At 36.3% G+C, this 15,965-nt stretch overlaps 1 protein-coding gene across 6 annotated transcripts in view; it reads right to left on the bottom strand.

Moving 5' to 3' along the window:
- NRG1 (neuregulin 1) overlaps nt 1-15,965 on the bottom strand; it is a 215,189-nt gene that overhangs the window by 29,954 nt on the left and 169,270 nt on the right. For all 6 annotated transcript variants that reach the window (XM_058525174.1, XM_058525175.1, XM_058525176.1 and 3 more), the window contains one exon: nt 6,516-6,645. In XM_058525174.1, the coding sequence (XP_058381157.1) occupies nt 6,516-6,645 (130 nt within the window). The remainder of the gene's footprint in view (nt 1-6,515; nt 6,646-15,965) is intronic.

Here is a 15,965-nt window from a genome sequence, read left to right as displayed (position 1 = left end):
TTTATGAATTAACCCATCCCTGTTTGAACCTTGGTGCCCTTCCCAAAGCTCTGTTTGCACAGCTTGTTCTGAAATGCTCATCTGTAGACTAAAACCCTGGCCACTGTTTACTCTACATGATGTATCTGTAAGTTTGGGGTCAAACAATTTAATCGGATATGGGGGGATCAATCTACATCCCATGCATCTTCACGTCATTGTGACACAATGACATATTGACTGCTAATTTGTGGTCTGGTCTTCCTCCCTGGAGGATGCCCTTCCTTGTCTCATCAAACAGCTTAAAGGTTCAGACTTTACTATCTACTCCACCAGACTCAATTTATGATGAAACATCTAAATATTCACTTTTTACTTAAATCATTCAATATAAATGTCAGAATGATGCATTTTATTTTAAATGGACTATATGCTTCTCAAGGCAAGCGCTGCATATACTATTTTTTCTCAGAGTCCTTGCCTCTGACTACTGGAGGTGCCCCATTACACATTCCTTGAGCTCCGTAAATATCCTTCACAGCACCTGGCACACCTATAATGTATAATTAAATTAATTACTTGAAATATGTTTGTTACTCGCAACAGTACAAAGATTCCATGAGGGCAGAGACCAGCCAGCATGGTTTTGTTCTCCACTTCATACTGAACATCAGTACAGAGCCTACGTCACAGGATCTCAATAAATATATGTGGCTCTCTAGCTGATTTTAGAAGAAAAAAGGAACCAAAACTATTAAGAACACTTAGCATACCTGATTTTGGGCAAAACTGTACCTAAATTGGCTCCTATAAAAACAAAAGGATTTCCTTCCATCTATCTTAGCGAGTGAAAGTCACAATGAGTTAGTAAATACCTAGTAGCCAATAGCAGGATTCTAGATACATGAGAGACACAGAAGAAATAGAAGATATGGTCCTCTGAAGAGCTGATTATCTAGATCTAACCCACAAGAGTCCTACCCATTCTCTCATACAAACACTTCTGTATCTGTTAAATGTTACAGCATTTAAGAACAGAAAAGTGCTACAGGCAACTATCACATCCATTCTGAAGAAGGAACACTTCCAGGGCTGGAATTGGAGCACAATTAGAAGTCTGTTCTTATGGACTGGAAGTTCTAACCCAATATATACCCTTTTTATCCCTTCAGGACATTTGGTCCTGTCCAAAATGTCCATAAGACATTTGGTTCATCAGACATTTTGTCCATGCCAAAAGGTCCTTGACATTCAGTCCTGTCTAAAATGTTCACGAGCATATTTGGCCCAAGCCAAATGGTTTTGGACAGGACCAAATATCAAGGACTTTTTGGCGTGGATCCAATGTCTCCATGGACATTTTGGACAGGACCAAATATCAAGGACGTTTTGGTGTGGACTAAATGTCCTCTGGACATTTTAGTTAAATGTCTGCTAATTCTTTCATCTGTTCCAAATTTCTCTTTCTACAGCATGATGATGAGATTGCAGGACATAACTATGAATGTGAACCATCATCCTCTCATTTAACTATATTAATCCAGCTACTAATAAGTATTATAAATATTATCATCATCATCATTATTATTATGCCAGGATTTTATAAAACTTTTACCTTAGCTAATGTCTTTGACTTTCTCTGCCCATCTTACCTAGTCCCCAAATTTCTCTAACCTGTATGGGAGTTTCTCTTCCCTAAACATCTGCTATATTTATGGTGTCACTCTCCTGCTCCAGAAGTTACTATGACTCTCTATTAGCTATCACATGTCCAAAGTCCTCTTCCTGGCCTTCAGAACTCATAAACTGGCTTTAATGTCTAACTCATTTTTTGGTTTGTTTTACTTCCCAGAATGGAGCTGCTGGTCTAGGTATGCATGTCACTGTCTCACAGAAGCAATTACTGCAACCTCAATGCTTTCCTGGTATATAGAAGACTCCATAAATGATGACTATATTTATAAAGTCTTCTCCAACTTATTCTAATCTTTTCTTTTCCTTCTTTAAATTCTCATTACCATAATAATCAGCATCGTACCACTTGGGATATATTCACTCTAATTGATTTACTATTTTAGCCACTTCATTTTCCTAAACAGACTAAGTGCCCAAGGACCAGAGACCATGCCTTATACTTTCTCTGTGTTTTCAAAAATTCCTGGCATAGATGTGGCTGTTCTATAAACAAATGTTAATTAATATTTCATTTATTGAGTTTAATTCATTGTAACATATTTGTTGTGACTTTATCTCCTACAGTTATATATTTCCCATAACTATCTCCTATAATAAAGCAAATACAATATAGCCCCTTATATATACTACATGATTTCACAAAAATTAATCATATAAAATAATAAGTTCATATTTGAAGGTACCTCCCATCTTCCCAAGTTTTGTTTTTTGTTTTTGCATATAAAGAAGATAATGATCAGAGATATTACATGATCTGTCAGATAAAAGTTATAAAGGTAGCTGGTGGCCCCACCAAACCAAATAAAAACTGCTAGTGTTAAATAAAATGAAGAACTGGGGATTAAACATGATAACACAGTCTGTTAGGACAGGTGTATATATTTTTCCAATTTCCACAGAGAGAATGTAATACTATCATTTACTTTTTATTATAAGGGGAAAAAAACCTTGCTTCCCCAGAGTTAGAAGTACTTTAGCAGAAATGAATTCATTTAATTTCACTGACTCCCTGGGAAGAAATTTGGAGAACATATTAACTCTATGTTATAAATAGATATATTGTTCAGAGAGTTGAAGTGAAAGGGCTCAAGACTGTTCACTAAAATTGGTGGTTAAAACGCTAATCCCCTCATGGGGAAGCCACATCTGCACACGGGACAACATAATGGGTTTACAAATACAGTCCAGGATAAAATCATTTTTAGATTAAAAAAAAATCATATCAATATCTTTCAAAATAGTTGTCTACTAAAACTGTTCAGAAGAACAGATATACAAGAACAAAGGGAAAAAAGCAAAGGGAAAACTTTGGACAATGTCATGTTCAAATTGTCTTATTTCTTTGAACTACATGATTACATAGAGCATCAGAGGTTAAAAGATGGAATGACACTTTTCTCGTCTTCATGTAATCTGGAATAGTAGCTATTTTTTTCCCCAGGATAAAATTTAAATTTCTATAGAGAGAAGATAAATATAAAAGATGAGAACCACCGCTGAAATTCCCACACAGTCCCCAGGGGAAGTCCAAGTAACCAGCAAACCTCTCCTCGGAGAAGTGTTTAACTGTTATATAGTTAATCCATTTGGAACACCTTGCTCTAAACAGAGAGACAAAAGAGATTTGCTGTAAAGTCGTCGTCTTCAACTCCCAAGAAGACAACAGTGGATTAGGTGACTAGAGAGACTACTTGGAAACTTCCATGGTTGTGGTGTTTCTGAGTCATGTCTTTAAGTCAGGGATAAAGCTGATTTTGAATGATGCGGCTCATGCTTCAGCAATGTTTTGCTCTAGACAGACTGACCATATGGAAACCATGAACTGGCTTCATACACAGGCCCATGATGAGCCAATGCAACATTTTTATGTTTTCTGTTTCTATTCAAGTGGTCTAGTGAACAATATATTACTGTAAGACATGGTAATATTATGTGCCTTTGTTTCAATTCTGAGTGGTGATTATTTTTAATGTTGTAGATGTTTTTAATACAGAGATTTCTTTTTTTAAAAAAACACACTTTCATTTAACAAAAAAGGCCTGAAATACTTTGGGTATTAAATATACTCCAATTCTTCCCTCAAGGTACTGGCTTGCTCTGATGCATCAATAAAGACACGGCCCAAAAAGGGGGAAAAAGTTATCGAAATCACAGATGTTGAAGATTTTCTTTCTAACAAGATCCAGTAATAAGCTTTAACACTTTTCTGAAAGATTCTAATTACCAAAAACTAAAATAAAATTATGATGCCAATTTGCTGAGAACTAGAAGACAAGTATAACCCACTAGACAATTAGCTTAGGGGATACAGAGTGTTCATTCATGGTTTGCTGCTTTAATAATTATTAGACCAATAGCAAACATTTCACTTCAAGATTAAAAACTATATAGCAAGTATTTTCTTCTGGATTGGGCTTAAAATTTAATGAAAAACTGTCGGTGAAAAAAATTACAGTTGTTGGCACAATATCAAAATGGAACAAATGAATAGCACTTAACGCAATTGCATGTTTTGTATAGGATGTGGGAGGGCTACAGAATAGCTGAAATTAATATCTGGAAAATAAGTGCACTGGTTCCTTAGAGGAACTCAGAAACTATCATATGTACTCACTCAGCTTATAAATCTTTGCAAAGGCTATGATGAAAAATGATCGTGTTTCATTATTATCATTAAAATATAGTGGTCTCAGATGCTTTTGTAAAGAAGTAAAAATATGAGACATAGATAACATGGGAACAACTGTTTAAAAAGGAGAAGAATTTAAGGGACTATAATTTAAATGGCTTTTCAAGGAGATTTATTAAAACATAATTAGCTTGTATGCCTAAGATTAGGACAGAATTACAAGATTTCCCCATATAATAAATGAGCCTTATACTTTAGAGATTATAACTCTCACCTTTTGGCATTTTCTATTTTGATCAGAGAAAATCTTAAAGAAAACTATAAAATTTGTTCATCCCAATTCACTATGATAAATATGGGCGTGCCAAGTTTGCGCTGTATTCATAGCAAGTCAGCAGAACCAAAGACTAAAACTGACCAATTTTAATTCTATGCTATAGCAAGGTATATGGATTTGAATATACTGGTGATCAAAAAGTGAATCTCTAAGATTAATTTTAAGATAACAAGCATTGAGAGTCGAATGAAATAATTCAGACCTGAAATAAATAATTTTCTTTTACATACTTTTTCATGTTCATCTTGCTGTAAAATTTTGAAAAGACTTTTACCAATTAATTTTATCTTGGCTTATAACTATTACCTATCTCTATGAAAGAGATGTTTAGTCATAGAGATTGGAATTCTACTCTTGTGATTCCTAGTCTTTTATTCACTCTCACAGACTATGTTTACTTTTATAAGTTGTCTGTCTTCATTGATAAAATCAGTTATACAACCACCAAAACTTGTCTTCTCTTGGAACTGCAACCACTCTTTCAAAAGAAGAGCTTTTGAGGGCAAGAAAGCAGTTCTGGGAGGTACTTGTCCACAGCCTCAAGGTCCCACAAGACACTCTACAGACAGCCCCTGTCCAGAACAGCACAGGAGCAGCAAAACATTTCTTACAAAACGACATTTTTGTTTGGTATTATGATTTTAACATATGTATCTTTTAAGATGCACTTGTACTTATAAACAATTAAGGTTTTCTTAGAACTGGCACATAAATGTTTCTATACTATTTATACGATGTAAAGGGAAATGACCTTGTTAACCACTTCTTGTGTCTTATTTTCACTTTATTAATTGTTCTTTCTGTGAGCTCAACTGTCTCTTTGACAAACTTGCTCTTCCTTGTCAACATTTAAGCCATAAGCTAGTAATCTGGAGCAGAAGACGATTTTCATGATGGTATGGTTTTTTCTCATCTAGGACAAGCACTGCTACTTTAGAACAAAGAGACACAACCAGTGGTCAACTGCAAAATAAATGTGTACTTTTCATCATTTCAAGGAAACATTGAACATCTCTTACCACATCAAATTTTATGAGTCTATGTACCACACATAGCCTATATATCAAGAGTAGACTTAAAATGCATGGCACAAAAAACACACGCTTTTTAATGAGACCAACTAATTTTAACTATAAGGTTTAAACATTTAATCTATGGATAATATCATTGTTTTATTCTGCCTATTGAGAGAGAATAACTGTGATACTTCTTAATGGTGCATCAACTCCTTCAGGTCATTGGAGAGATCACCATTCTAAGTGTATCAATACATAATTGCAATGTATGAAAGAACACACTGTCTTCTACACACAGTGATGCTACACACACTAAATGCATTTCCAAACACGTGCAATTTGCTTTTTTTTCATCAGTGAGATCAACCTAAATTCCATTTTTTAAAATAGTTAGGAAACAATAAGCTAATGCCAGGTGTAACAGACATGTCAGTAAAGAATCTTCTGCCCTTTCCTTCTTTTAGTGTCCTAGTCATTTTGCTTGTGATCATTGGGGTAAAAAACAACATTATCTTACAGCTTAATTGATACATTGGATGGAGAAGTAGGTATCAAAGTTATAGGCCTCTATGATATTTGCACATCTCTTCTAGGAACAATGAGAAACCACACGGAAAGCAACCTCATAAATATGAAGGCAAAAAAAAAAAAAACATTGAAAAAAGCAAAAAACAATTCCAAATATAACTGAGAAGATGACAAATGGTGTGAACTTTTCATAACATTCTACAAATAAAATAGCATTATTCAACAGGATGCAACGAAATTGGAAAAAGAAGCAACAATACATCATGAGACACAAAATCATTTGAAAGAAGCAGTTATGGACATAAGCCACATGGAGGATTTCTTTTCTTACTTGCACAAGTATCTTGAGGGGTTTGAAAGGTCTTTCACCATGAAGCACTCGCCTCCATTCACACAGAAAGTTTTCTCCTTCTCTGCACACTTTACAAGATGGCTTGTCCCGGTTGTAGATGTAGACGTAGCTGGACAGAAGATAAACAAGGGGAAAAGTTTACATCCACCTCTCCCCCTTTTAAGCAGACTTTCATCTTAAATTCTCTTAAAAGGAAGAGTTCATATAAGGTACGGTGACTCCACTAACCTTTCAGGCTTAATAAACAACAGCAAAGAAGTCAAGTATTTTCTGGGTGTAATTAAATAGGATAAAATTATAAAAGGGTAATTAGAGTTAATTAATTTCATTCTAATTAAATAGGAAAAGGGGCTCAACATTTTTATAACCAATATTTTATCCTCTAAGGAAGCTGGAAAACAGAAGATCTATTGTCATTAAGTAAAATACATTTTCCAGGAAGGCTCAAAGACAATGATATAAAGTCATGTCAGTGCAACTCAATTTCAATATCAATTTTTTTAATGGCAAGTAATTATATATTTTGGAAATTATGTTTTATATGTATGTTGACTTTATATTTTTTAGACATAATGTTGAACAAAGAAAAATACAAGGTGGCTTATTTATTCCTAATGAAAAAAATCATATATTATTAATTGAATACATATTATCATACACATCAGGGGCCACTCTTCAAAATTGCCATTCTACTCGAATTTCTACTCAGAAGAACATTGTTGAATGTCTGATTGCCATTATACTTTTGAAGACAGTCTAACATTGCTGCAAATGTAGAATAAAGCACTACAAAATTCATCCATTTTGAATTAGGAGCAGACAGAAGTGTTAATTTTGGTTTGCAACATCTTCATGTGATAAGTTTGATATTCTCTTGTGAAACTTCACAGTTATCTGAAAGTCAAGCTTTAAATGATGCCTCCACCATTAGGTGCACGGTTTAAAATGATGCCAAAGCTCTTAGTCCTGAGACTCTAAGGGCAATGAGTATCAGAACTTCTCCCCACTTACATCACTGGGAATACCACGGGCAATGCTCAGTCTCAACCAAAAAGTATAATTTACATAATGTTTATCACTGATACTATCAGGATGAAACGCAAAACCAATATGTCAAGCCAAGAAATATTCTATTTACTCTTGGAGAAAAAAAAATCAATCTTTAGACAAAATTTTTTTCTTGTCTGCTGATTCCTAGTGATTTTTAATTCCTTGTCTTCCTTATCAATTTCTATTTTATTACTTGTGTGTGAAATTCAGATGCCCTTGTTTACTTTTGTCTGACCTGCCATGTATTATTTTTCCGTTTCCTTCTTTCTTTTTCATTTCCTGCACAAGTCCACCTTTTGTTTTGACTTTTAATCCAATTTTTCCTCCAACTCTGCTTGAATATTACTCTAACTGACCGAAATACTCAACATCTGACTATTCAATTTCTGCATCACTCAAGACCTTTCTTGCCTCTTATTCTCCTGTCCAAGGCATGTTTTTGGACCATTTCACTGCTCCCTGCATGGCTTTTAGGAGTAACAGCCAAGGCCAAAAGTCAAAATGACTTGCACTTTGGAGACAGATCTGGTTCAAATCCCGTCTCCTACCAGCATCGCATCCTTGAGCAAGTCACTTAACCACCCAGATGCTCAATTTTCCCATTTAGAAAATAGGGGTAATAGCACTCTTAAAGGATTTTTGCAGAAATTATAAATAATCTAGGTAAAAGAATTGGCATAAAACTGTCACTCAATGAATAATAGCAGGTATCACTACTGGGCAAGTGGGGAAGGTGTTTACCAATCAGATAAAGCTTGACAAGGGAAATCTGGGGATTTCAAAGATGCATGCTATTCTTGAATCATTACTATGGATAACTAACAATTGGGGCCATTTTTTTATTACTCTAACAAGAAGTCCTTTTCGAAATGCATTTCAAGGTATCCTTCACAGGTCCTCAAACCAAACAAAAGGAACCAGGGAGAGGGAGGAGAGAGGTGATTTTACCCTCTATCATCAGCTATAATTTACCGCTTTTATCAGGAAGAGGAGAATGTGATTTGCATCATTTCGTCTGTAAAATTATAGAGCAGACAACATTTCTATATGTCAAATAACATAAATTTTAACATAACATTATATCTTCATGTGAAAAACTGTTTACTTGGATGCTGTGTATTAATATTCTCATCCGTGGCAACTCCTTTTTAAAAATATTAGGAGCAAGTTTGCTTTAAATGTTAAAGGTTTTGTGCTTAAGACTCTTGACTGCTGACAGGATTCTATGGGATGACAAATTGGGCAGGGTATCCTTGCTGTCCCAGGTGACAGTGCCGAATGGACCACCTGCTGTGTGCTGTCACCAGTCATTCCTGTGGAGGAACTCTGAGCCTCAAGCAGACCCCAGTGGTCTCTGAATCCCTGACAGGTTGCTAAGGATTACCCCTCACCCAAGCCAAAGCTGCAGCACACACTGCGCCAGGCTCTTTCAGAACAAATCCTGAGGCTTTTACTAAAACCAACAAAACCAACATTCCCCCAAAAGCAGACACCCCATAGAAACTGTAAACTAACAATAAAGATTAGCAGTGATATAAGCAAGAGACAGACACGTCATACCTATTCCGTGAACTTTCTGATCTTATGTTATCAAATAAGTGAGATTAATATGTTAAAACCAGAAATAATCCCTGTTTTTTAGTCCTATAAAAATATTTTCCCCTGAAATGATTATCCTTCTAATGCTATCCTGCAGCTCTGAGTTATGACACACTCATTTGGAAAACTGTTAGATCATTACTTGAAACTAGTAAGGTGATATTTGATAGTAAAATATTCTGGGAGAAAATGAAGTAGCAACTATTTGCCATGGTCACGAAATATCATGCTTAGCACTATTTTCCTTTAGCACAGCAGGAACAAAAATCATCACGGAATTGGAAAGCAGCAATTAACTCCCAGGTGATGCAGAGTGTGACCTGACTGGGTACAGCTGTTCTGAAACAACAGCCAAACACAGGAATAAGCTGTAATTGTCAGAACCCGGGATGGAGATGTGATAGATGCGCCCTTCAGATTTTTGCCAGGTTTCCTTTTATCCTTCTTAGTTGAATGCAGCGGACAGTCAGTCCTAAGCAGATCTATAAATTTTGCAGCAATATCTGTTCTCTTTGGCTTACATACGCTGTATTGCTCTGTTTCCATTTGGTAAATCTGCCAGAAATTAATGAAACAGACAAAGCAGTTTCTTAAACCAAATTATGGAAACAGCATTCTTTCTGGGGGAGCTGGGAGGAGCTTCTTAGAGGTGAAGCTAAAGGTTTTGCAGACAGAATGTGTTTCAGTTTATAAAAGATGACCTTCAGAGTTGTTCCTGGAAGTAAGTGAAGTCCGTCTCACTCATTCAGCACTTCCCATGCTCTGCCTCCCCCTGCTTTATGACTAATTGGTCATAATTTGGGAGTTTGTCATCTTCTAGTAAGTGCTAAATGAACAGCTATTAGGAACACAGCAAAATATGACTCAATTATTTTTATGGTCACCACTTTACGAACACTTTGCCCCAAGCACACTTTGCTTGGGATGTTAGCAACTACGATATTATAAGGAAGAAAGTATAAACAAAGCATAACTTGTTACCAGAGAATGTACTTTGGAGTGTTTCACTCTCGACCTGACCTGGTCTCTCTCGGTTGAGTAGGTCAGGATTAGTGACCATCCCCGGGGACGCTGCACAGTTCTCTGACTTAGCCGAGGATTTGGAGACTATTATCACCATTTACGGACTCCCCAAATCCTGCACCACACAATAGGACTCCCTGCTACCTTCCTTCTCTCCCTCCATTTTTCTCTCCATCCCTCCATCCTCCTTTCCTGCCTTCCTTCCCTCCTTCCACTATGTGCAAGACATAATGATAACAACTAGTGTTACTGGGGTTAAAAATTTTAAGATAGTGAACAATTCTCCCTAAAAGGAGACCTTTAGAGATAAAATGTAGTGAAATAAACACTGGAGTAATCGAAGAATCAGGTTCAAGGCTCAATATTGCCAATTACTAGCTGTGTGATGCTTGTCCAGTAAATTTGCCTCAGTAAATTCAGCTGTAAAAATGAGATATTGCAGGGTTGTTGGGAAGCGTGAAAAAATGCTTTGTCAGTTGCAACACTGCATACAAATATATGATACATTACTATTACTAATGGCATAAATATGGAATAGAGAGAAGCAAAAATGTTTCTGTGCAGACTTTGGAATTATATATAATCAAGCCTCAAATGTTGTTTCATAGTAAATCACTGTTCTACCAAATATGAAGAGAGAGAGTCTAATTTGGAGGGGTAACCACCACATGACAGCAAAGCATTAAGTAAATATCAGTAACCTACTGTATTTTAACTTTACCATAATCACTTGTCAAAAATTTATAACCACTAAATTTGCCTATAAAATAAACTGAAGAACAATTCAAGGAAAAAAACAACAAACTAGCATCTTAAATGTGTGATTATTTTCAGCTTTCAAGATCCACACAATTCTTTAAAATTTCTAATTGAACTTCCAAGTTACATAAATTAAGTATACTCACAATATTGTGTTATTCTAACAGTTTAAAAACTCTAAAATATTAAAAACTAGGGTGACATCCATAGCATATGGGACACGGCATAAACTGTTCATAACCATACATTTTGGAAATCACATACTAATTGCACACTTTTATAAATACACAAAAAACCTGAGCAGTAATTAAGTGTTCTCTGTTTGTTACTAAATATTTTCCCACGCAATCACACAATATTTCCTGTAGAATGCCAGGCTTTTTTTGCTCAAGGCAGGCTGAAAAGAAAATAATGCTAGAAAAGATGGCTTATTTTCTTGCTTGTTTTAAGTGGTGTTTTCCTTATCAGTGAAGTAGACAGCAACAACAGACCAGGGCCATTACACAAATGCAAATTGCTGATAAGAAGCCACTCTATTCTTCTTTGAGAATTAGCAGGAATTAGCATGAGTGTACAGTGTTTACCCCAAGGAGCAATCATTAGATCCTGTCTTCCCTGACTGAATGAGTCCTTACTAGCAGTTTTTAGGACAATTCGTAATGATTTATTTGCAGAAAATTAACTCCATGGAGTTTTCCAATGAAATATACCAATTTTAACAATTTTTATATCCCACTATGAAACTGTCGATTGCTACAACAGTACAGGTTTTTTTAAAACCTTACCTGTGATATCTTCACTGGCTGTGTATTTGGGAATGTGCATGCTTTCTTGCTCTTTAATGTCCCAGTTAAAAAAAAAAATGAAATTATTATTCTTGCTCGGAATATAGCTCCTCCACAATTATGTACTACAAGCACTTTGAACTCCTACTGGGAAAAACATGCTTATGCGGCTCCTGAAAATGAAGCTCTGGAGCAGAAGCTGAGCAGAAATGCTGTGTTACCTAATGTAGCGTCTATAGATGCCAAGGAAATGATGGGGGAGTCATTAGTTCTCCAAAGGAAAAGTCTAGAGCCAGACTCAGAACTACTGAAGCATTGTCATTCTGGGTTGGCACTTGTCTCTGAGTGGTAATTCAATCCTTTGCTGAATAGTAAATAGGTACTTGAAAAGGAAGGAATGACAGGAGCTAAAAGAAACCCAAGTGTACTGACGTGGAGGTTCCCAGAACCAATACTGTGATTTGAAGGAGCATACCATCTCCTGGGCCTCTCCTCTACTGAACTCCACTGAAGAAACAAAAAGGGAAGCCAGAGAAGAACCATCATGAGACCATAAATGGAACCAGAATTTTCTAAAGCAGAAATAAGGCATCTCACTTTACGGACTGAAGGACTTAGCTAATAAGCTGGAAGTACTTAGAGCTTCCTAGACTTACCTAAAAGGTGAGAATTTGTCCAAAAACAAGTTGACACCAAGGGCCAATGCAGATTAACTGGTTTAAGTGACGAACTTGAGCTTTGGCATTATTTAAACACACATAGAATGGTGGATTGGAAAGAACCTTAACTATATTTTATAGTTTACCCCATATTTACAAAGAGGAAACAAATCGTCTCAATAGTTCTGTAATCTTTAATAAAATACCTCTAGCAAAGAATTCACAAAAGTGCACAGGGGAAGGCTGCCCAAAGTCACACAAGTGAATTAGGAAATGCTTACTTTCTGTTTTGTTAAATGTACATTGGGGCTGAAAGAGGTTAATAAGATTGCCTTTAGATTCCTCTCTCTCTTACAAGCTCTCTGGGCAGACCCTAATATTATTTCTTCCCTCTTCAGCAGAATGAAAAGTGACCTTTGGGTGTTTCTCCTCATAAAACAAAATTATAATTTTTGTTGGAACACTGATCTCATTTGTAGCTAAACAGAAAGCAGATTCTAAGTTCCCAGCAATTGCCGAGCAAATGATTTGGTGTCATTAGATAGTGTTATCCTTAGAAAAACAAAATTGTCAAGTAAGGTTATTTTTCAAACATACAAGTTGCTATTTTTTTTTCTGACAGCGCATTTCACTCACGACACAGTGTAATCAGTGTAGTCTGCAACTTCTTAGAGCAACATCTCGATGACACAAACGCCTTGTAGGACGTCATAGTTTTTCTAAAAAAGAGGGCGAGTGTCTTCCCACAGCGGATCACTGGCCGGGTGGAGTTATAAGAAAGCTACATTTTCTTCCTTACAAAGCCAACAATCATTTCTTAGCTAAGAAGCCAACTCTAGAAATACAGTTCTGCTATATATTTTCTACTAATCACTGACAGTTTTATATGAGTATAAAATTTCCATAGCCAGGAGTTGACAAACTTTCAAGCTTTCCCCTGAATCTCTTCCCATCAAAACCTATTCTAAAAGGAGTAAAATTCATCGAGCCTGCAAAGCAAATATTAGCAGTCCATTTGACTGGCTTAATTTGATATATTTATAGAGCTCATCAGGCTAAATGTAGAAGGCACACATTCTTTACTGTACTTTGCATTTTCTACCAGTATCAATTTAGTTGGGAGAAGGTCATGTCAATGTAGAAAATGTTAACCTGTCACTTTCCAAATCAGTCAAAAGTTTGGAGCACCAAACAAAACAAAGAGGACTGATCAAGGATTCAGATATTCAGTGAGCTGCTGAAATCACCATGTGATGTTTAATGACACAGGTTAATTTATTCATCAACGAAAACACATCTAGAAGTGAAAGTAGATGAAAGGTCAAAAGATAGAAACTATGAGGCAAATTCATTATCTTAGCCAACAAATTTTTTAAAAAATCATGGCATATCAAAAAAATAAAAGCCATATGGTCATTTCAATAGATACTGAATCAACATTTGACGAGACTAAAAATCAATTTCTAAGGGCCGGCCTGGTGGCGCAAGCGGTTAAGTGTGTGCTAGGCTGCAGCAGCCCGGGGTTCACCAGTTCGGATCCCGGGCGCGCACCGACGCACCACTTGTCAAGCCATGTTGTGGCGGCGTCCCATATAAAGTGGAGGAAGATGGGCATGGATGTTAGCCCAGGGTCAGTCTTCGTCAGCAAAAAAGAGAAGGATTGGCATTGGATGGTAGCTCAGGGCTGGTCCTCCTCACAAAAAAAAAAAATCAATTTCTATAAAACTATCTACACCAAGTATTCTTATCCCTAAAAATCAATGCAGAATTTAATCGGCATCCAGATACAGCTACTAATTTACAGGAAGTACATAGGTCAGAGGAACATATTAAAAGGCAACATGGAATGCAATCAGCAAAACTCAGACTATGGAGAACTCTACAGGGCAAATAACTTGGTTTCTTAAAAAAAAAAAAATTAAAAGAGGATAAAGAGACAAAGAGAGCTAGAGCTAGAGACAGATTAAGAGGGTAAAAGAAGAGAAAAATATAAAATATAAACATTTAACTCTTAACTCTCTAGTTAAGAGATATATGAACCAACCATACTGTGTGAAACTTATTTGGATCCTGATTCAAACAGCTATAAATGTATGATATTTATAAGAGGAAATCTTATTTTTAATTAATGTTACCAAGGGATTAATATTAATTTGTGTGTCAAATGTATCATGGTTATGTTTAAAAATAGTCCTTATCTTTTAGAAACACATACTGAAATATTTATACACTAAATGATAAGATGTCTCGGATTTGCTTCAAAATAGTAAGAGGGAAGGAAAGTGAGTGGGATCAAGATGAATCAAAACTGATAATAGCTGAAGTGGATGATGGCTACATGGAGATTCATTATACCACTCTTTGTACTTTCATATGTTTAATATGCATGTTTAAATGTATATTATATATGTACATGTTTAAATATATGCTTATACATGTTTAAAATGAAAAATGCAAAAAATATTAATTTCAGCCTTTTCAAAACATATCTTTATAAAGTAGAATTAGAATGACACTCTAGGGCCGGCCCGGGGGCTTAGCGGTTAGGTGCGCGCGCTCCGCTACTGGCGGCCTGGGTTCGGATCCTGGGCGCGCACCGACGCACTGCTTCTCCGGCCATGCTGAGGCCGTGTCCCATATACAGCAACTAGAAGGACATGCAACTATGACGTACAACTGTCTACTAGGGGCTTTGGGGAAAAAAAGGAGGAGGATTGGCAATAGATGTTAGCTCAGAGCCGGTCTTCCTCAGCAAAAAAACAGAGGAGGATTAGCACGGATGTTAGCTCAGGGCTGATCTCCCTCACACACACACACAAAAAAAGAATGACACTCTATATAATCTAAAAATATCTACTTTTAGCCAACAACCTAAATCATACTTAATACTGAAACTCTAGGGGAGATTACCATTAATGTCAAGAACAAGCCAAGAATGTTGACTACCAATGCTATTATTTAACAGTGCCCTTCAAGTTTTTTCTTTTTCTTTCTTTTTTTTTTTGGTGAGGAAGACTAGCCCTGAGCTAACATCTGACGCTAATCCTCCTCTTTTTGATGAGGAAGATTGGCCCTGGGCTAACATCCACGCCCGTCTTCCTCTACTTTATATGGGAGGCCGCCACAGCATGGCTTCACAAGCTGTGCGTCCCTGCACGCCTGGGATCCAAACCTGCGAACCACAGGCCACTAAAGCGGAGCGCGCACACTTAACCGCTAAGCCATCAGGCCGGCCCCTGCTCCGAAAGTTTTAATCAGTGCAACAAGGCAAGAATATAAAATTGTGGTGTAACTGTAGGAAATGAAAAGATAAAATAATCATTATTTGAAGAGGACATGACTGGATACCAGTATTAACTAGCAAGAAAACTCAACGAAATAAAGGGATAATATTCACAATAGCAACAGGAAATATAAATCAATTAGGTCAGTCAGGTGTGAATCTAACAATAAATATGCAGAATAGGAAATATTTTAAAATAAGAGTGATATATTAAGAAGAGGAATTAGGTCTGTGCTTGAAGGAGAAGAAGGCATTCCATTAAAGAGAAAAG

The sequence above is a fragment of the Diceros bicornis genome, chromosome 29 (assembly GCF_020826845.1).
Source record: "Diceros bicornis minor isolate mBicDic1 chromosome 29, mDicBic1.mat.cur, whole genome shotgun sequence".
Taxonomy (NCBI): Eukaryota; Metazoa; Chordata; class Mammalia; order Perissodactyla; family Rhinocerotidae; genus Diceros; species Diceros bicornis.
This window is presented reverse-complemented; position numbering and strand designations above follow the sequence as displayed.